This window comes from Protomyctophum bolini (assembly GCF_963924005.1).
Source record: "Protomyctophum bolini genome assembly, chromosome: 22".
NCBI classification, from domain to species: domain Eukaryota; kingdom Metazoa; phylum Chordata; class Actinopteri; order Myctophiformes; family Myctophidae; genus Protomyctophum; species Protomyctophum bolini.
Genome location: NC_137883.1, coordinates 32,204,177 through 32,226,864, shown reverse-complemented (window position 1 = coordinate 32,226,864; position 22,688 = coordinate 32,204,177). Strand labels below are relative to the sequence as shown.

The window sequence follows — 22,688 nt, the reverse complement described above, 5'->3', positions numbered from 1 at the left end:
GAATTGGCTTTGTCCGCGGCGTAACCGTCTTTAAATAAGTTATATTCGAAGTGCCGATGGGAGAATGCATTGGGGTTTCATTTCCTGGGCCACTCGCTTTTCTGAAAGGGGGCGGGACTGCTGCGCTCTATAGTGGACAAGAGATCCAGTATAAGTAATAGAGTATAGAGTAATAGAGTATAAAGTATAGAGATCCAGTATAAGTAGTTTTTCACTTGGTTGCATGCTGAAAACACGTCGCTGAGCTGAGTAGGTCGGCTACAATCAGACATTACGTCGGCATCAACTAAACTCTTATGATATTTAGTCGACTAAAACTTAACTTAACACTTAACCATTCCAGGTGACTAAAATGTGACTAAAACAAGGGGCACGGTGGCACAGTTGGTAGTGCTGTCGCCTCACAGCTAGAAGGTCCTGGGTTCGATTCCCGCTGGGGACGCTGTGGGCACTGGCGGCGTGTTCCCTCCTCCGCGTCATCAGTGCCCATACCCAAGGCGGGGGTTGGCGATAGGGCCTTTCTGTGTGGAGTTTGCATGTTCTCCCCGTGTCCCCTAGGGTAGATACCCTCACAAAAACATGCCGTAATCCTGGTCTCTAAAACTACCTCCCCCTGGCCAGCCAGGGCGCCTGATGGAGGGGAAAGGAACTGGTCGGAATAACGTGTCCCTTCCACGCGCTACGTCCGGCCGGGGAAATTCCCCTCTGTCAGGTGAAAAGAAGCAGCTTGGACTCCTCATGCATAGAAGGAGGCATGAGGTCAGTCCGCTGCCCCCCCAGGTTGGCAGAGGAAGTGTAGCGCCCAGGATTACATTAGATAATTGGCACTGGGTGAAAAGAAAACTGGGTTACAAAATCGTGGGATAAAAAATTTATAAAAAAAAAATGTGACTAAAACTAAATGAAAACTATTTAAGAGACTATGACTAAAATAAATAGTTGAATGAACTCAATGCGGTCTGCAGTGGTGGAAAGTAACTAAGTACTGTACTTTTTTACAATTTTTAGGTATTTTTTATTGTTTTACTTTACTTAGAGGCAAATATTGTACTCTTTTTCTCCACTACATTTATTTGAAAACTTTGAGTTACTAGTCACTTTGTAGATTTGACATTATCACAAAACATACATTAACCATTTTAACATTAAACATTGTGAGCTTGTAGATCTGCTATTTTCTTTTCATCTGTGTGTTGTTAAGCCTCAGTGGCTTTACCGTGTCATTTCTCTGGCTGACCACTAGGGGCCCAGCGGTCCTCCTGGGAACGGCGGTGAGCAGGGCCTGACGGGCCAGAGGGCAAGTATACCACAATGCACCTCTGATCTGCACGCACCTGTTAAAGTATCCCACAATGCACCTCTGATCTGCACGCACCTGTTAAAGTATCCCACAATGCACCTCTGATCTGCACGCACCTGTTAAAGAGGTTTCCCACAATGCACCTCTGATCTGCACGCACCTGTTAAAGTATCCCACAATGCACCTCTGATCTGCACGCACCTGTTAAAGAGGTTTCCCACAATGCACCTCTGATCTGCACGCACCTGTTAAAGTATCCCACAATGCACCTCTGATCTGCACGCACCTGTTAAAGAGGTTTCCCACAATGCACCTCTGATCTGCACGCACCTGTTAAAGAGGTTTCCCACAATGCACCTCTGATCTGCACGCACCTGTTAAAGAGGTTTCCCACAATGCACCTCTGATCTGCACGCACCTGTTAAAGTATCCCACAATGCACCTCTGATCTGCACGCACCTGTTAAAGTATCCCACAATGCACCTCTGATCTGCACGCACCTGTTAAAGTATCCCACAATGCACCTCTGATCTGCACGCACCTGTTAAAGAGGTTTCCCACAATGCACCTCTGATCTGCACGCACCTGTTAAAGTATCCCACAATGCACCTCTGATCTGCACGCACCTGTTAAAGTATCCCACAATGCACCTCTGATCTGCACGCACCTGTTAAAGAGGTTTCCCACAATGCACCTCTGATCTGCACGCACCTGTTAAAGTATCCCACAATGCACCTCTGATCTGCACGCACCTGTTAAAGAGGGCCGTAAGTCATGTTCTTCTGTTGAAATAGTCGTTGAATAATAGCTTTATATTCTGATAGGAGTCACAGGGTGTTTGTTCATTCTCCATCGTGCAGGTATAACTCCCTGCGTGTAAAATTAAGCAATATTACACGAGAGGGTGTGGTTTAACGTGATTATTGCCACGACATTGATGCGGTCAGGAACGAGACGTATAGTCGAATTCCGCAAGCATCACTGAAGTGGCAATAATCACGTTAACCCACACCCTCTCCTGTAATATTGCAATTATACAACAGTTACCCTTAAAATGAATGGTTAGGTGGTGAATGGTGCTGGTTTAACCCACGGCTAGAAGGCTGTTTCAACCAATCGGATTGCTTCCTGGAAACGACCTGTGGTATAATCCCAGATGATATCTAGTCGCATATATCACAATATTTATATATATTTCCCAGCCCTTTTCTGTTTACGTCCACAACTCTGTTCCTTAATTGTGCAAAAACATATACAGTAGCTGCCTTCATAATAAGTCTGACAGTCATTTGTATAATAAGACAAAAGCAGAGAAAGACACGAGGAGATCCGGTGGAATATGAGAGAGAGTGCTACAGAACCAGAACCGTTCACTCCATCTCTCTGTTCTGTGTCTGCTCATCCAAATTAGAATAATTTCCGCAGCTCGTGGCCAAAGGAACGTGAAGCCGAATGCCATAATATACAAGCCGTAGATCGGCCAAACATGTTTCCCCCCTTCCTTCAAAATATATATTCTTTCAGAAGACTTTTTTTTTTTTTCATTTTGACGTCAGGCCTAAATGAGTTAACAGGCTTGCAGTATAGCATCATCTTCATCCCCTCTCCCCGGGGGGCAAAGTGGAGCTTCTGTCATGTCTACTGTCTTATTATTATGATTATTATTATTATTTTAGACAAGTTGTTCAAACGTTTTCATTACAAGGGAAATAAGTGCCATCCGGCGATAATCATCGTAGTCTCGGTGCCTTTCTGCTGTTTCAAAGAGGGGCAGAAAGATATTAAAATTAAAATGTCATTCAGCCTTCCATCCCTATCAACCCTGTCTTGGAACTTATTTGAACTCCTCTGCCAATTAAATTCAGTGCCAGACCGTATCAAAAAGCCTCCACACTTCTCTTTTTACTCTGCAGTCCGAACCAGTGGTGGGAAAGTAGCAATACCACAATATAAAAATACACTTTTACAAAAATTCCATTTTACAAAAAGTTCAGACAGGATCTTGGCAGATCCTGTCTAGGTGAGACATGACTTTTTTGACCCATTTAAATTGCTTGCTTGCTTGCGTAACCGCCCATGTGTGGCAGCGGTGGCCAAACGGTTTGCGGAGCGGTCTTGATACCAGAAGGTTGCCAGTTCGCATCCCCGGACCGGCACGTTAGAATTACCACAGCTGAAGTGCCCTTGGACAAGGCATTGAACCCCTAGCATGAAATGTTCTATGAGCAGGGCCTGGCTGTAAACAAGCATCTCAAGCTTAGTCCACTTCCCTGGGTAAACAAAGAACTTTGCTTTGCTTTGCGCATGTGTGTAATCTAATCAACAAACATGACATTGAGAAAGTTAATCTGCACAGGATTCTTCTTTAAGAATTGTTCTAGCTTTAGTACAATTGAAATACAGTAATTGACCAAAACCATGACGTCCTTGAACGCCACTCTGTTCTCTTCACTGGTAGAGCGGAACCAAATGGACAGAATAGTGGCCTGAGGAGCTTAGCAGTACTAAACACCTGTAGTAGGCTCCCCCGATGGCCCCACATCACCATGTCTCAGAGGACAGGTGATGCACTGGAAAAAAGTAGTTTTTTTTAGTTGTTGTTTTTGAGTGGTGCAACCACTCCAAGGAACAGCGACGTCCGTGTTCACCTACCTATGTGACGTTAACCCACCTATGTGACCATGAGCACCAGTATATGACTATTAGTACCAGTAGGGGCGCTGTTGTGCCAGAAACAGAGAGAGAGATAGTGCTGCACTGTTGCCTGCTAATGAGAGAGAGAGGAGGAGGAGGAGGGGGTGAGGAGAGGGGAGGGTGATTTTTTTTAGTTTAGTTTAGTTTATTTGATCATCTTTCAGTTTCAAGTACACATTTTACAAATAGAAACTGTTCCATCCATCCATCCATTGCATGGATCCATATTACATGTTACATGATCAATGGGAATAGACAGAAGCTGAAAGCGTATACTGTACATACATGCCTATCCTACTTACAACAAAACATGTAGCACTCACAGTTATCGGATTCACAATACATAAGTCAAAGACGAGAAATCAATCCTTATATACAGGATTGATTTGTAGGAATATGGATTGCTCTCACTCTCTCTCTCTCTCTCTCTCCTGGTCGTCCTCAGACGAGCCCTCCATCGGCGTTTCCACTCCTCTCTGTTCTCGTACATCTGGCCAGATCCTTTGTGCTTTCCGCTAAACGCTGCATCACTGCAACCATGATTGATGTTGCCTTGGCAACGTTTAGCTTCAGGGGGTGGATGATGATATTATAAACGGGATGATTTTTGGGCCAATATAAATCAAACGCAGTCTAAACCAGCGGGTGCTTACATGTAATCCCCACTGTACTCTGCCCGTCTTATGACTGTCATAAGATTCAGCCTCCATCGTAGAGCCCAAAGGCCTTGGATTTGACAGATTACAGTCTGAGTTCTCTCCGTTCTGTTATAGCCAAGGTTTCAGTCACCACGTACTGCACTTTGTAAAGTAGGGCATTCACTTCTAGTCATTTTTACTAGTTGACTAGTTTCCATCTATAGCCTTTTCTTTTTTTTTATGATCAGTACTTTATTTTAGATTTTTTCAAACACATAAAACAGAGAACTTAAAATACAAACACAAACAACAACAGCAGAGTATGTATTCATGGACAGGTCAGATAGATGAGATAAACAAATAGAAAGAAAAAAAAAAGGAAAAATCAAAATCAAATTATAATTAGAAAATAGTTTACATTATTTACACGACCAAACGCAGCATCATCAACCGTATCATAATGTGTAGTAATACAATAAACAATCAAGAGGGCATTGTCTGACCATGGATCACACCAAGGGACCTGCAACATGACTGAGGAACACGTCCCACTTCAGATCATATTTATCCAACTGATTATTCATTTTAAAGGATAACCTCTCCAAAGCAGCCATCTATAGCCTTTCTAACATATATCTATGGCTGAAACAACCACAGCAGGACAACGGGGAAACATTTAAAACATCAAAACAAAAGGGTGCCGGGTTGCAGCGCTCTGGAAGTAATAAACTGTTCATTATTATCACAAGATTTCAACTGTGCCAATGCGCCATTTGGCTCAGGGTTGGCCTTCCACATTGGAATGCAAAAAAACCACACAATTAAACTTGTGTGTCTGTGAGTTAATGTACATTGGTCCATGCTGTAACCTTCAGCGTTTGGGTAACACATTGGCATATTTTTAATTCATCATTTTAATGCGAATAGAAACATCCGCGATATACATACTATGGATCATTCTCACACGGCAATGCTAGAGTCATATATATATTATTGCCACCAGATGGCGGGAACGCACCATTATGGCGATTTTGACCAAATAGACGAATCTGGCGAAGTCGCCAAATTAGCCAATTTTTTTAAAAATGTATCTTTGTTGAACCCCCGATGATTGACATTGATTGACAGCCCGTCAAACTAGATTCATCCCGTCATTTCCGTCAAGGGTCGTCCAAGGGTTAATGTACATTGTTGATGTTGTAACCTTCAGTGTTCTGGTTCTGTGTGATGGTTCTGTGTCCACAGGGCGAGCCAGGCATCGATGGGGAACCGGGCCAAAGCGGACCCGATGGAGCGAAGGTGGGAAGGAGTTCACTCTGTGTCATTCGAAGGCCTTTACTTTTAGGCACATTTTCAAAGTACCTTTTACATCAGTGTTGATTCCGTCGACTAAAATACTATGACAATTTTTGAGTGGTGCAACCACTCCTACAACCAGCAATGTCCGTGTGTACACCTATGTATGTGTTCACCTATGTATGTGTTCACCTATGTATGTGTTCACCTATGCATGTGTTCACCTATGCATGTGTTCACCTATGTATGTGTTCATCTATGTATGTATGTGTTCACCTATGTATGAGCACCAGCATGAGTACCAGTAGGGGGCGTTGTTGTGCCATGCAGAAACAGAGAGAGTGCTGACAGACTGATGCCTGCTAATGAGAGAGAAAGAGAGAGAAAGAGAGAGAGAGAGAGAGGAGTTGCACCACTCGGTTCACACAGGTGTGATTTATTTTCGTCAACTAACTTTTTTTCACTGCAGAGAACTAAATGAAAACAAAGCTATGTGATGACCAAAACTAAGACTACATATATTGACAATTTCGTCAACCAATATTTAGCCAATTTCGTCAAACAAATACAAACGAGACTAAAATGTTAGGAAGGGACTGTCTATTGGACAAGAGATCCAGTACAATTCACTTGGTGGCATGCTGAAAATAGCCGATCTACTGTATAAGCTCACAATGTGTCACAGCGCGACCCGTTGGGCAGTCATTATAGGACGGCATCGAGGCCCGCCAGAACCGTCTGATATTTAGTGTTCTGTACGTGTTTTCTCAGGGGGAGAAGGTGTGATATTTAGTGTTCTGTATGTGTTTTCTCAGGGGGAGAAGGCGGAGTCTGGACCAGATGGACCTCCAGGGGACCGGGGAACCGTAGGACTGAAGGGACAGGAAGGTTCTGTTGGGCTGTCTGGACTAGTGGGAGTGAGGGTGAGTGTTCTGTTGGGCTGTCTGGACTAGTGGGAGTGAGGGTGAGTGTTCTGTTGGGCTGTCTGGACTAGTGGGAGTGAGGGTGAGTGTTCTGTTGGGCTGTCTGGACTATAGTGGGAGTGAGGGTGAGTGTTCTGTTGGGCTGTCTGGACTATAGTGGGAGTGAGGGTGAGTGTTCTGTTGGGCTGTCTGGACTAGTGGGAGTGAGGGTGAGTGTTCTGTTGGGCTGTCTGGACTATAGTGGGAGTGAGGGTGAGTGTTCTGTTGGGCTGTCTGGACTAGTGGGAGTGAGGGTGAGTGTTCTGTTGGGCTGTCTGGACTAGTGGGAGTGAGGGTGAGTGTTCTGTTGGGCTGTCTGGACTAGTGGGAGTGAGGGTGAGTGTTCTGTTGGGCTGTCTGGACTAGTGGGAGTGAGGGTGAGTGTTCTGTTGGGCTGTCTGGACTAGTGGGAGTGAGGGTGAGTGTTCTGTTGGACTGTCTGGACTATAGTGGGAGTGAGGGTGAGTGTTCTGTTGGGCTGTCTGGACTAGTGGGAGTGAGGGTGAGTGTTCTGTTGGGCTGTCTGGACTAGTGGGAGTGAGGGTGAGTGTTCTGTTGGGCTGTCTGGACTAGTGGGAGTGAGGGTGAGTGTTCTGTTGGGCTGTCTGGACTAGTGGGAGTGAGGGTGAGTGTTCTGTTGGACTGTCTGGACTATAGTGGGAGTGAGGGTGAGTGTTCTGTTGGGCTGTCTGGACTAGTGGGAGTGAGGGTGAGTGTTCTGTTGGGCTGTCTGGACTAGTGGGAGTGAGGGTGAGTGTTCTGTTGGGCTGTCTGGACTATAGTGGGAGTGAGGGTGAGTGTTCTGTTGGGCTGTCTGGACTATAGTGGGAGTGAGGGTGAGTGTTCTGTTGGGCTGTCTGGACTAGTGGGAGTGAGGGTGAGTGTTCTGTTGGGCTGTCTGGACTAGTGGGAGTGAGGGTGAGTGTTCTGTTGGGCTGTCTGGACTAGTGGGAGTGAGGGTGAGTGTTCTGTTGGGCTGTCTGGACTAGTGGGAGTGAGGGTGAGTGTTCTGTTGGACTGTCTGGACTAGTGGGAGTGAGGGTGAGTGTTCTGTTGGACTGTCTGGACTAGTGGGAGTGAGGGTGAGTGTTCTGTTGGACTGTCTGGACTAGTGGGAGTGAGGGTGAGTGTTCTGTTGGACTGTCTGGACTAGTGGGAGTGAGGGTGAGTGTTCTGTTGGACTGTATGGACTAGTGGGAGTGAGGGTGAGTGTTCTGTTGGACTGTCTGGACTAGTGGGAGTGAGGGTGAGTGTTCTGTTGGACTGTCTGGACTAGTGGGAGTGAGGGTGAGTGTTCTGTTGGACTGTCTGGACTAGTGGGAGTGAGGGTGAGTGTTCTGTTGGACTGTCTGGACTAGTGGGAGTGAGGGTGAGTGTTCTGTTGGACTGTCTGGACTAGTGGGACTGTTCCTCGATAGCGCGACAAAAACTCGGATTTTCGTTGGTGAGGTGACCACCGAATTACAACATGACGTCACTGAGCCGCAAACCACCGCCACCACTCCAGCCCTTCTCTCTGTTTTTTACTCACCACCGCTCAACGTTATTTCAGCTCCGGTGGTCAGCTCACCACCGGAGCGGTGGTCACCTCACCACCGAAAATTCAGACTATGAATAGGCTTAACTATCTCTTTGTATTCATCACTTAAGACGTGCCATCTCCCTTTTTGTTTCACCGAAAGGGTCAAGAAGGCAAGCCTGGAAAAATTGGCGAGAGAGGAAAAGCAGGAGAAAAGGTTTGTCAGACCACCCACCGGCTGACTGGGAGAAGACATCTTTCATGTAGCCATGTGTGTGTGTCTCTGTGTGTCAGGAGGCTTTGTGGTGTTTAATGGCTGCCTGCTGTCGCGCTAATTAAGTTCCTGAGTGACCTGCTAAAAAAGCACATTGGAGAGTGCCTCTTCAAAAGGTGCTCTTCAAATAACGATATTCAACCTGTTTTCTATTAACCCATTTTGGGCGTGATAACTCCTCTTAAGGTGTTTCAATCATTCTGTTCTACTTTTAGCTATTGAAAAAAATAGCAGATCTACAAGCTCGTAGCGCTTACGAGCTTGTAGGTCTGCTATTTTTTTCGTGAAAATGTTGGCGCAAATCTTTGAATATATATATTTCGGAGCGAACATTTTTAACTAAAATATTGGCTTCTGGGGGGTCCCTAGAACTACTTATTTTGAGATGGGGGTCCGTGGCCCAATAGAGATAATTCTGGGGGTCCTTGACATGAAAAAGGTTGAGGACCACTGACACAGAAACATGGGTTTTTCAGAAAAATGTTAGGGTTCAGAAGCTTTTTTTTAATCGACCTCAATCCAGAATGGGTTAAGCTCAAAGAGGCTTCATTGGCATGGGAAATCAAAAATAAAGTCTGCACACTGTGGCTTAAAGGGCTCCCCGTCAAAGTTTTAATAGTTAAAAGTTTCAACTAAAACAGTGTTTTAGTTTTTGAGTGGTGCAAGCCACTCCCTTACGGACTTACTGTATGTGTGTGTGTGTGTGTGTGGCTGGGTGGGTGCGTCTGAGCATGAAAACAGCATGGTTGTTTTTCACCACCTGTGCGCAACCTAAAACACACACACAAACACACTCGCATATAAACTGTATATATGATGATTTCGGGTGTGCCAGTACAGTACAGTGACAGTACAGTAGAGGGACCAGCACACAGTAACTCTGTCATTTCTCAACCGTTTCGGACACGGGGCGGCACGGCCCAGGCCCCTGGGCGTGTTCCTGGGGTTTTTTTGAGTGGTTGCACCACTCACAAAATGGCGGGGCGAGTTGGTAAAGGGGCGATCAGTCTCGTATTCGACAGCAATACGTTCTCGGCTGTGTCCGAGACCAGCTAGGTCTTCATTTCATTTAATCTAATTTAATATAGGTCTAGTTTTTTCCCACCAATTTTAGAGCTCTGGCTCATGGACTAAGAACCTTGCTTGCTTATGGTTGTCCATCGAATCCGATGATGACGTCCACTTAATGTCCTTAACGGTGAGTTCTTTGGTGGCTAAAGAGTCCAATCCTGGAATGACATGTTTTATTGCAGGTGGGGCATGTGTAGGATGTAGTGGTGGGTGTGGTAAGGAAAGGAAAGGTACTATGTTTACCCAGGGTAACTGGACTAAGGAAAGGAAAGGTACTATGTTTACCCAGGGTAACTGGACTAAGGAAAGGAAAGGTACCATGTTTACCCAGGGTAACTGGACTAAGGAAAGGAAAGGTACTATGTTTACCCAGGGTAACTGGACTAAGGAAAGGAAAGGTACCATGTTTACCCAGGGTAACTGGACTAAGGAAAGGAAAGGTACTATGTTTACCCAGGGTAACTGGACTAAGGAAAGGAAAGGTACCATGTTTACCCAGGGTAACTGGACTAAGGAAAGGAAAGGTACTATGTTTACCCAGGGTAACTGGACTAAGGAAAGGAAAGGTACCATGTTTACCCAGGGTAACTGGACTAAGGAAAGGAAAGGTACCGCATGTTTACCCAGGGTAACTGGACTAAGGAAAGGAAAGGTACCATGTTTACCCAGGGTAACTGGACTAAGGAAAGGAAAGGTACTATGTTTACCCAGGGTAACTGGACTAAGGAAAGGTACTATGTTTACCCAGGGTAACTGGACTAAGCTCAATAACTTGTTTACAGCCAGGCCCTGCTCATGGAACATTTCATGGTAGAGGTTCAATGCCTTGCTCAAAGGGCACTTCAGCGGTGGTAATTTTAACGTGCCGGTCCGGGGATACGAACTATAGCGACCTTCCGATATCAAGACTGCTCCGCAAAACCGTTCGGCCACCGCTGCCCGCAGCTGCCAGTCATGGGTGTGTTCCTCCTGTGTCTCTGTTGCTGTCTTGTGATTGTGTTCTCTCTCATTGCTTCCTTGATTTAACGGTGGCTTCTTTCCAGGGAACCAAAGGTCACCAAGGTCACCTGGGCGAGACCGGGCCAGTGGGCGAACAGGGGGAGGCGGGGTTTGTCGGACCGAAGGCAGCGAGAGGACCCATTGGACCACTGGTAACGAGGAGGGGGGGCAAGGACGCAGCTTGTTATTGGCTGTTGGCTGAATGTGTGTTTTGGTAACTAATTAAGTACATGTACTTAATTACTGTACAATGTTGTACTTAAGTACTTGAGTATTTCCAATTTCCAACACATTTACTTCTACTCCACTACATCTCAGAGGCAAATATACTTTTACTCCACTACAATTATTTAACCCATTTTGGGGCGGGAACCCCTTTTGGTGTTTTAAGCATTACGTTATACTTTAGCTATTGAAAAATAGCAGATCTACAAGCTATTGAAAAATAGCAGATCTACAAGCTCATAGCGCACCACCGAGTGGCGCGCTACGAGCTTGTAGGTCTGCTATTTTTGAAAAATCGTGAAAATGCGGCACAAATCTTTGAAATCAGAAGACTTTTATATTTATTTTTACGTCGGGCCTAAATAGGTTAAAAAACGTTAGTTCCTAGTTACTTTTTAGATTTTGATTATTATTACCAAACATACATTAACCATTCAGCCCTATATACATTTCGGCCATTTGAAAATAGCCGATCTACAATTTTCAATAGATTTCTGTACATTTGAAAACTTGAAATGGGACATATTCTGCATAATGGTACTTTAAGTGCATTTTGACGCCAACACTTTTGTACTTTTACTCAAAGCACATTTAGAATTCTGAACTTTTACTTGTAAACGGAGCACTTCTACATTGAAGTATTGCTACTCATGAGTACTTTTCCCACCTGTGGCGTTTTCCCAGGGCGCTCCAGGGAGCATGGGCCAACACGGAGAGCCAGGCATCTCAGGATATGAGGTAAGACGTTACTCTAACAGGATATGAGGTAAGACGTTACTCTAATCTGTTTGATCATCCAGGATATGAGGTAAGACGTTACTCTAATCTGGTTGATCATCCAGGATATGAGGTAAGACGTTACTCTAATCTGGTTGAGCAACCAGAGATCAGTGCATTCACACACACACACACACACACACACTGATGGCAGAGGAAACCATGCAAGGCGCCAACCTGCTCACTGGTTGCAGTTGGGGGTTCCGTGTCTTGCTCAAGGACACTTCGACACTAACCCAGCAGGGGGAGCCAAAGTCAAAGTCGTACGATTAGTCACACACGACCGCAGTGAAATTTGTTACTCCGCATTTGACCCATCTCTTGGAGCGGTTGAGCTGCAGCCGCGCCGCGCTCGGGAATCATTAGTTGATTTTACCCCCAAATCCAACCCTTTGATGCTGAGTGTCAAGCAGGGAGGCGTTGGGTCCCATTTTTACAGTCTTAATAAGTAGTCTATATAAAGCTGCCGGGGATCAAACCCCAACCTCCCAGTTTCAGGGTGGACACTCTAACCACAAGGCCACTGTCTGGCCTGGGGATCGAACCGGGAACTATATCCAATTCCTAAGTGGCCACTTGGCTCTATACTCCACTGTCAGGGCGGCTGTGGTGGCTCAGGGGTAGAGTGGCCGGATGGTAACCGCAAGGTTGCCAGTTCGAACCCTGTGGGCTCCCCCAGAGTTAGTGTCGAAGTGTCCTTGAGCAAGACTCTGAACCCCTAATTGCTCCTGATGTGCTGGTTGGTGCCTTGCGTGGTTTCTTCTGCCATCGCTGTATGAATGTGTGTGTGTGAATTGGGTGAATTTATTGCACAATCTATGTAAAGCGCCTTGGATAAAGGCGCTATATAAATGCACCGTTTACCATTTGCCAACCCCCCCTCCCCCCTATACTGCCATATGTTTTACTTGTATTATAATGATGAGTTACAATATTTCAATATTTCCTCCACGTCTATCGTCACAGGGTCACATTGGACAACAGGGCCCTCTCGGCACTCCTGGACCCAGAGGTGAAAAGGTACGTTATATACTTTTCCACATTCATTTGCCTAAAAAAGGCTTTCTCCAATTTAATGGGTTGTGTCTAGAGGTGACAAATGGTGCGTGCCAAGCGTCGGTAATGACGGCATTAGTTAACGTTGTAAAAGTGTCCTGCAGTGTTGCTGCATTTGGTCAGCCTAATTTATACTAGTACGTTGCCTGCCATAAAGAACAGGTCTACAACGTGTAGATTTGGGAAGTGACACCCTCGCACCATGTAGCATACATTAAGTTGTACTCATCCAATTAACTCATATCGCTCGCTGTCTCTCTCTCTCTCGCGCTGCACTTCTAATTATTCTTAACCCATTCTGGACGGGAACCCCTTTTGGTGTTTTAAACATTATGTTAGCTATTGAAGAATAGCAGATCTACAAGCTCAGCTACGAGCTTGTAGGTGAAAATGTTTGAAAATGTGTCACAAATTTGGAATAAATATTTTTTCAGAACGGAACGTTTTTAACTCAAATGTTTGCTTCTGGGGGGTCCCTGGAACAACATTATTTTCAGATTGGGGTCGGAGGCCAATTACATATACATTTTGGGGTCCTTGACAACAGCACTAATATATAAACATACAGTAGGTATTTCAGAAAACTGGAGGATTTAGAAGATTTTTTATTTATTTCGACGTCAGGCCTAAATGGGTTAAAGATGTCCTTGATTTGTTTTATCACTGATGTGGATGCAGCTCATTAATTAACGCGCTAGAAAAACTGTCCAAATCCCTTGTAATTATTCACCAGCACCTGGACTGTCGTTGATTAGGAGTGCATTAGGGAACTGAATATTTGTCACACATTTTTTGTTTGTTTGCAAACATCGCCAAACTATAACAGGTGTATTCGCTGTCAAAAAAGATCATTAGTATGATGACTCCACCAGAACCACATATGGGGTGGGGGGTGTTGGGGGCGGTCTCTTCTTATTTTTTTTATAATTATTAAACCTTTATTTAACCAGTAAAAAAAACTTTTTCAAGTCTGAACTGGCCAAGAGGTGGAAATAGAATTCCACCAAAAAGCAAATAAACCTTGTAACATGAAGTAGAAATACACACAATGTACACAAATGTACAGACACTAACGAAGAGGCTCGTAAACATCCAAACAAGTGCAAACGTTGGTGAGTCCTTTTGAAACGTTCCGAGGGAATTAGCGAGGCCAATTTTAGTCTGCTCTGTAGGTCCCTACGGCCGCACAACGTAGCCAAGCATCTGATTTGAGGTTTAGGCCGTTCCTATTGAACCAATTCAAAGTTGGAGGAAATGTAGGAAGAACATGAGCCTTGTGGAATGTCTGTAGAATGAACGTCTACTCTTCCAGCGAGAGTCAATGAGGACGCCCAGAGTGCTGCAGTGCTACGTTACTTACTCAAGCCAGGTTTATGGTTAGTTGTGCGGTCGTCGTGCACCAAAATAGATGATCTACAAACTCACAAGGCAATGCTCCGCGACGCGTTTTACCTTGTATACAACTGCTGCTTTGCAGACATGTAAACGACCGCTCCCCCGCTAGGTACACTGACTTGCTCCGAGATAAAGATCGATAAACCAGTGGGATAAGCACGCACTTAAAATGTGTCATGATGGTTTATTTCTTGTTGTCACATCTACAAAATAAAGGTTTACTGGCAGGCTATTCATTAAGGTATTTCACATTCAGATTGATATCACAGTCATAACACTATGTGAGAAGACGTTGGAAAAACAGGATTTCCTGTAACGATTTGATCGGCGGCCAAATCCAGCTGTGTCAGTGTGTGACTCAAACCCATTGTTCTGTATTATGTTGTTATTGGTTTCCTTCGGCATAATGGTTGCCATGCAGGGCGATAAAAATATACTCTAGTGTGTTGTTTATTGGGTGCTGTTAAGTGTTATAAGTCAAACAATGTTCCTTTTAGATATGTACTGGAGGCAGTGTGTGTGTGTGTGTGTGTGTGTGTGTGTGTGTGTGTGTGTGTGTGTGTGTGTGTGTGTGTGTGTGTGTGTGTGTGTGTGTGTGTGTGTGTGTGTGTGTGTGTGTGTGTGTGTGTGTGTGTGTGCGTGCGTGCGTGCGTCTAAACAAGACCATTTCAATGGGCTAAATAGTACTTATATCTTAGAGGATAATTCATTGACTTCATTGTGTTTGTGTTGTTTTCAGGGTGACCAGGGGGAGGACTGCAGAGTGGACGGGCCGGCAGGTCCCCACGGTGACAGAGTGAGTTGTTCACATTGATTGATTGATTGATTGAAATATTGATTAACACTTTGCATAATTGCAGTACATTTCAAGCACAAACTCAATTACAAAGACTGTTGACTGTGAGTGGACGACACCATAAAACATTACACTCGTTTACAATTACAACAGGGTCCACCTTGTTTCTGGTTTGTCCCCAAGGTGACAGAGTGAGTTGTTCACATGGTTTCTGTTCTGTCCCTCAAGGTGACAGAGTGAGTTGTTCTTGGCTGCGTCTGCCACTTTGATAGATCTATTTATGCTTCTTCTGTCTTGTCTCTCTCTCTCTTTCCTCTCCTGCAACGTGTGGTTCTGGTTCTGGTTCCTGTCGCGGTCTAAACCCAGGGCCCGCACGGAGACCGCGGAGACAGAGGAGAGCCAGGGGACCCCGGATACATTGTGAGTTCTGCATGGAGGATGTTTTTAAATAAAGCAAGTGGTTCACCAAAGGTTTTCATGTCAAGGACCCCCTAATCGACGCGTATTAGCCCACGGACCCCCATTTAACCCATTTTGACCTGAGATCAGATTCTAAAAATGTCTTCTACATCCTGACAGTTTTCTGAAAAAGCTATGTTTCTATGTCAGTCGAAAACATTGTGCCAGGGACCCCCATAAGAGAACATGTTTTACGGCTCTAGCAGTGATTCTCAACCCGTTTAATTTCGAGGACCCCCCAGTTTAACATGCATTAAGTCTATATACGGACCCCCCCCATTGAATGACATTATATCTCTGGGACATCAATTTATATTGTAACATCAATGTAAATGTAACTATGAGAGTTAGTGTTCATTTGGTTGTGTACACAGTTACAGACCCATATAAGGGTCCATTTGGTTCCAAACTATCATTTAGCTGGGGGTGAATCTTTTTCGTCTAATGCCTTTTTTCCCGGACGAAAACTAATTGGAAACTAAATGAAAACTAAGCTGTGATGACTAAAACTAAGACTACATATATTGACGATCCCGTCAACAAATAAAAACTAGACAAAAAATGTTAGGAAGGGACTAGTGGACAAGAGATCCAGTCATTTTACACTTGGTTGCATGCTGAAAATAGCCGATCTACAAGCTCACAATGCGTCGCGCTGCACCACATTGTGAGCTTGTAGATCGGTTATTTTCAGCAAGTCTAGATTAGAACAAGCCATTTCGACGACATCGAGGCCCGCCAAAATTCATTTTAGTCTACTAAATCAACTGTAGATTTAGTCGACTAAAATCGTATGATATTTAGTCGACTAAGATTGCATTCACACCTGCGGTGATGATCCACACTCTGCTGCGCTTAATGAAGTGAATGCAACATAAAACTAGACTAACACTAAAATTAAAACTATGTGAAGCTATTCAAGAGACTATGACTAAACTAAAATCAAAATGTGCTGTCAAAACCAACCTTGGGTGACTGTGCTGTTTCTCAGGGCCAGGATGGTGTCGACGGAGAGAGAGGTGAAGCAGGCGCACCAGGACTTCCTGTGAGTCAGTGCCTCTCAACTCTTTCCATGTCAAGGTAGTAGGTAGTAGCCATCATGGGGTGCATACTTAGTTTAGAGTAGTCATTGGTTAGACATGGGTTAGGTTTAGGTTTAGGTGTGCTGCCCCGTGGGAGGTTATAGGTTTAGAGCGAGGTTTTAAGATAGGTTGTAGTTGTAGGACTAATGACTGGTCTAACCAGTGACTAGTCTAAACCAAAAACTGTCTAAACTATAAGTACTGCACCTGGTGTCACATCTCCAAACTTAAAAACACGTCTGGCCACTCTGGGGTCATCGAAATGTCTACTCTAGCTTTTGTGAGCTGCTCAGACAGATTTATTTTTCACTTGATTCAATACTGAGATATTTTGGTATTAATTTCCCGTTTCCTTTTGTTTAATAAAAAAAGGTAAATAAATCAAATTAATGAAAAAGTAATTGGAAACACAGACAGCCCTCTCGGGGCGTCGGAAGAGCAGTATCGTTCACCAGAAAACAGGGACGTCTGTTTTCAATTAGTATAATTAGAATAGCTGATCAAATTAATATCTAAACTTTGAATGAAGTTAATTTGAAACAGCCTGACTAGACGTTAGAAGAATATGTTTTTAAGTGTAATGCGCCGCTAAACCCATTTAGACAAAGTTATATGATTTGTCACACACGTTACAGCAGTTAAATCTGTTCTCCGCATTTGACCCATCTCTTGGAGCGGTGAGCCGCAGCCAAGGTCGTGAATACAAGCGGCCAAAATGAGTTTTCTTCGACGGGTGGCTGGCATCTCCCTTACAGAAGTTCATCTCCCTTAGAGATTAGGGTGACGAGTTCAGTCACACGAGAGAGAATCGGAGTAGAACCGCTGCTCCTTCTCTTGGAAAGGAGTCAGCTGAGGTCCGGGCATCTGGTTAGGATGCCTCTCGGGCGTCTCCCTAGGGAGGTGATCAAGAGCCACGTCCCACTGGGAGGCGACACCGGGGCAGACCAATGCTGTATGCTGCCTGCTTTAACTGTTCATTTATTAATTTGTATTTGTATTTGATTTGACAGTGTAGATAGATACCTGCTGATACAGTGTAGATACCTGCTGCTGTCAGAACAATAAAACAAACAATCATGACTATCATTTCAGGGACATCCTGGACCGAAGGCACATACAGGACCCAAAGGATCCAAAGGTGATCAAGTAAGGGCAAAAATAATAGTACATTTTATTTGCGTCCGCCTAGTTCATGTTCATCATATGGATGTTTTGATGCTGCTGTGATGTGAGCATGTTGGGTTCTGAACTGTCTTTGCTCCATGTTGGGTTCTGAACTGTCTTCTCTCCAGGGACAGAAAGGAAACCCAGGGTCGAGGGGCGCGACGGGAACCAGAGGACCACCGGTCAGTGCAACGCATGACTTTGATCATTTAAAACAGACTAAATGAAACAATGGTGTAAAAAGGGTTTGAGGTACTGTAGCCTGTGCCCCGCTGCAAGCTCTCACATACGTGTTGTTGATTCCTCTTCCTCAGGGTCCTGAGGGTCCTCCTGGCCCAAAGGGGGTGGTGGGCCGGGAAGGACTGGAGGGTCAGCATGGAGTGGACGGACAAGCTGGGAAAGACGGACACAGAGGAGTCGAGGTAAATGTGGGAGCGGTTGGTGCTATTCCCCACTAAGGTCAAACCTGGGAGTCACCACAGTGGTGCTATTCCCCACTAAGGTCAAACCTGGGAGTCACCACAGTGGTGCTATTCCCCACTAAGGTCAAACCAGTCACGACCACCACCACCCATCTCTCTGCCTCTGTTCAGGGGGAGCAAGGAGCTGACGGAGAATTCGGCGTGCCCGGCAAAGCTGGCCAGCGAGGCAACACCGGCGTGCCGGGACTCCCCGGGAGTCAAGGCTCCTTCGGACCCAAGGTGAGAATGTGTTGAAGTTCTGGTTAGAAATCCAGCTCTTGATGATGACGATGAGTTTATTTGGTCCTTTTCAGCACAATGCATCACAATAAGTAACAAATTGCAGAAGAAAATAACGGACCAAAAGGGTGTAGGCTGAAGCTACAAGCTTATTTTTGCCTACCCCGGTTGTATGCAGGAAAAAGATTACAAAATCAATCAGCTGTATATTCGACAGAAGAGAAAAAAGTAACAGAGGAAAATCAGGGTTTCATACCTTCGAGGGTTAACTTAGTATGGACCTGCGCAGTGTAGCAAAATGATAGTAATGCCACCTGGTTGCGCAAGACCATATAACACTTAGATAGATAAACTCTCTTGTCTGACACACATAAAAATGGATTCCCACACTCCACCTCACTCTACTTAACCTCGCCCCGTGTTATTGTTTTAACGTACATCCAGGGTGAGAGAGGACCGCGAGGCCAAACCGGACCCTCTGGAAACAGAGGCCACGTTGGTGTGACCGGCCTGCCGGGGGGGCAGGGGGACCAGGGGCTCAAAGGGCAGACAGTGAGTACTACTAGTTCAAATGCATGAATCATAATCCATAACATATTATTTTTGTACCAAAAAAAAGGCATTATTTGGTAGTTAATTTGCTTTTGCTGCGATGTGGAGGATGACGATAGTGCCATTAAGGCACTAAATGATACCATGTCTCGCTAGATTAGTTTGTTTTTCCAATGTATCTGCCACTGTGTTGTCCTGCACTTTTTTGCCATGAGAAAATAATTGTGTTAAGTGTTGTTGCTGTTGTTGTAACCGTTTGTTTTTTACTGTTTGAGACCGAAGACGAATTTCCACACGTGGACAATAAATGAAACTAACTAACTAACTAACCTTTACCGTGTCTGTCTGCCAGGGTGATGCTGGTGGACAAGGATCTCCAGGGTTTCTGGGGATGTTTGGGCCAAAGGTACAGTACTATCTCCTACTGTACAGTACTATATCTCCTACCCACTGATAGTTAGTTATGTTTGGGCCAAAGGTACAGTACTATCTCCTACTGTACAGTACTATATCTCCTACCCACTGATAGTTAGTTATGTTTGGGCCAAAGGTACAGTACTATCTCCTACTGTACAGTACTATATCTCCTACCCACTGATAGTTAGTTATGTTTGGGCCAAAGGTACAGTACTATCTCCTACTGTACAGTACTATATCTCCTACCCACTGATAGTTAGTTATGTTTGGGCCAAAGGTACAGTACTATCTCCTACTGTACAGTACTATATCTCCTACCCACTGATAGTTAGTTATGTTTGGGCCAAAGGTACAGTACTATCTCCTACTGTACAGTACTATATCTCCTACCCACTGATAGTTAGTTATGTTTGGGCCAAAGGTACAGTACTATCTCCTACTGTACAGTACTATATCTCCTACCCACTGATAGTTAGTTATGTTTGGGCCAAAGGTACAGTACTATCTCCTACTGTACAGTACTATATCTCCTACCCACTGATAGTTAGTTATGTTTGGGCCAAAGGTACAGTACTATCTCCTACTGTACAGTACTATATCTCCTACCCACTGATAGTTAGTTATGTTTGGGCCAAAGGTACAGTACTATCTCCTACTGTACAGTACTATATCTCCTACCCACTGATAGTTAGTTATGTTTGGGCCAAAGGTACAGTACTATCTCCTACTGTACAGTACTATATCTCCTACCCACTGATAGTTAGTTATGTTTGGGCCAAAGGTACAGTACTATATCCTACAGTACTATATCTCCTACCCACTGATAGTTAGTTATGTTTGGGCCAAAGGTACAGTACTATATCCTACTGTACTATATCTCCTACCCACTGATAGTTAGTTATGTTTGGGCCAAAGGTACAGTACTATATCCTACTGTACTATATCTCCTACCCACTGATAGTTAGTTATGTTTGGGCCAAAGGTACAGTACTATATCCTACTGTACAGTACTATATCTCCTACCCACTGATAGTTAGTTATGTTTGGGCCAAAGGTACAGTACTATCTCCTACTGTACAGTACTATATCTCCTACCCACTGATAGTTAGTTATGTTTGGGCCAAAGGTACAGTACTATCTCCTACTGTACAGTACTATATCTCCTACCCACTGATAGTTAGTTATGTTTGGGCCAAAGGTACAGTACTATCTCCTACTGTACAGTACTATATCTCCTACCCACTGATAGTTAGTTATGTTTGGGCCAAAGGTACAGTACTATCTCCTACTGTACTGTACTATATCTCCTACCCACTGATAGTTAGTTATGTTTGGGCCAAAGGTACAGTACTATCTCCTACTGTACAGTACTATATCTCCTACCCACTGATAGTTAGTTATGTTTGGGCCAAAGGTACAGTACTATATCCTACTGTACAGTACTATATCTCCTACCCACTGATAGTTAGTTATGTGTGGGCCAAAGGTACAGTACTATATCCTACTGTACAGTACTATATCTCCTACCCACTGATAGTTAGTTATGTTTGGGCCAAAGGTACAGTACTATCTCCTACTGTACAGTACTATATCTCCTACCCACTGATAGTTAGTTATGTTTGGGCCAAAGGTACAGTACTATCTCCTACTGTACAGTACTATATCTCCTACCCACTGATAGTTAGTTATGTTTGGGCCAAAGGTACAGTACTATATCCTACTGTACTATATCTCCTACCCACTGATAGTTAGTTATGTTTGGGCCAAAGGTACAGTACTATCTCCTACTGTACAGTACTATATCTCCTACCCACTGATAGTTAGTTATGTTTGGGCCAAAGGTACAGTACTATATCCTACTGTACTATATCTCCTACCCACTGATAGTCAGCGCCAGCATTAGAATGCACTAAAAAATGTATCGTTTGTAAGAGAAAAGGGGGGCATTGAGGTGTTCTTGGAGGTAGTTTGTGTTGCTTTCTTATTGTTTCATATAGTTTAATAGATTGATATTTGACATGATACTGATGATTATTCAATGAGTTAGTGAAGAAAACAGATGCACTTGGATATAATTGTTCATGAGATTCAGGCAGTACACCTTGTCAAGCAGTAGTTCTAAAACCCCGGATAGCAAAAATAATAATTCAGGACGTAAATTAAAATATCGCAAAAAATAGTGTGTAGATTGACTATCTTTGCTATGACAGTAATATGCAATGTGGCCCTCTGGAGTGAGTGTGGAAATATAGTGGCCCTCTGGAGTGAGTGTGGAACTATAGTGGCCCTCTGGAGTGAGTGTGGAAATATAGGGTAACAAGAACACTCGGCGGATTTACCCTTTTTGCCGACTTCTCAAGACAAGTCGGCAAACCGTGGAGAATATTCGGCAGACTCTTAAGAAGATTCGCCGCGCGACGACTCTTCTTCAGATTCTGCCGAATATTCTCCACGTTTCGGGGCACTTTCAGCAGCTGCAAGTTTCTGAATGTTAGCTACTGCTAGCTACTGTGCTAACGATGCTAAAGCAACACAACCAAAAAAAATTATTAATCCCGTGATCGGGACGGGACGGGAATGAAAGTCAACGGGAGCGATGATAATGATCATTTTCAGGAAGGAAACAACGCTCGACGCGGTGCTCAGGCTCACTGCTGGCTGCCTGCTGTAGCCAGGGGGGTGGAGCTGGGTGGACCGCAGTGTTTGTTTACAATAAAGTTTCAATAGTTGTCACTGTACAATACTTTAAAACAGTTGTCATGTTGCACACAATCAATTTGGTCATAGCAGCCGCTGAGCCGCCTGTAGCCTCTCCTCTCCAAGCAGCAGCCCACAGTGCCTGCACCGTGAGACCGCAGTGAGAACGCTATAGCATTGCAAGAAGCTAAGGCTTAGCTGCTAAGCTAACACAACACCAGCCATGGTGGTGGTGATGTTAGCTTAGCGTAGCGTAGCTTGCTGCTGCTTGGCAAAAAAAAATTTATAGGCAGAGATGAAGTGAAGTTGAACCTTCACTTCATCTCTGCCTATAATTTTTTCTTATTGTTACCCTGACACCGGAGCTGCAAAAACAGACAGATCTACAAGCTCTACAATCTCAACTATCAAACTCCAGCTAGTCCCACTCCTCTGAACTCCAGGCTGCATGAACAGTGCTCGAGCGCTCAGTTTTCTGCCCCCCTCAATGTCGCAAATCTTGCGCATTCACTTCAACTTCAATGACTCTTCTGCACAGCGCAGCAATAGCTTTGCTTTGCGCTTGCGTTAGTCAAAACTAAAAGCGAGTGACAGTGAGACGAGCATGTCGACCG

The 22,688-nt window shown here is 44.5% G+C and overlaps 1 protein-coding gene across 3 annotated transcripts in view; it reads left to right on the top strand.

The window, feature by feature from the left end:
• Window positions 1–22,688, top strand: part of LOC308310289 (uncharacterized protein) — a 151,196-nt gene that overhangs the window by 110,892 nt on the left and 17,616 nt on the right. For all 3 annotated transcript variants that reach the window (XM_080756569.1, XM_080756568.1, XM_080756570.1), the window contains exons 35-50: window positions 1,244–1,297; window positions 5,878–5,931; window positions 6,744–6,851; window positions 8,573–8,626; window positions 10,798–10,905; window positions 11,663–11,716; window positions 12,722–12,775; window positions 14,946–15,002; window positions 15,369–15,422; window positions 16,453–16,506; window positions 17,636–17,689; window positions 17,836–17,889; window positions 18,022–18,129; window positions 18,301–18,408; window positions 18,853–18,960; window positions 19,313–19,366. In XM_080756569.1, coding sequence (XP_080612695.1) covers window positions 1,244–1,297; window positions 5,878–5,931; window positions 6,744–6,851; window positions 8,573–8,626; window positions 10,798–10,905; window positions 11,663–11,716; window positions 12,722–12,775; window positions 14,946–15,002; window positions 15,369–15,422; window positions 16,453–16,506; window positions 17,636–17,689; window positions 17,836–17,889; window positions 18,022–18,129; window positions 18,301–18,408; window positions 18,853–18,960; window positions 19,313–19,366 — 1,137 coding nt within the window. The remainder of the gene's footprint in view (window positions 1–1,243; window positions 1,298–5,877; window positions 5,932–6,743; window positions 6,852–8,572; window positions 8,627–10,797; window positions 10,906–11,662; window positions 11,717–12,721; window positions 12,776–14,945; window positions 15,003–15,368; window positions 15,423–16,452; window positions 16,507–17,635; window positions 17,690–17,835; window positions 17,890–18,021; window positions 18,130–18,300; window positions 18,409–18,852; window positions 18,961–19,312; window positions 19,367–22,688) is intronic.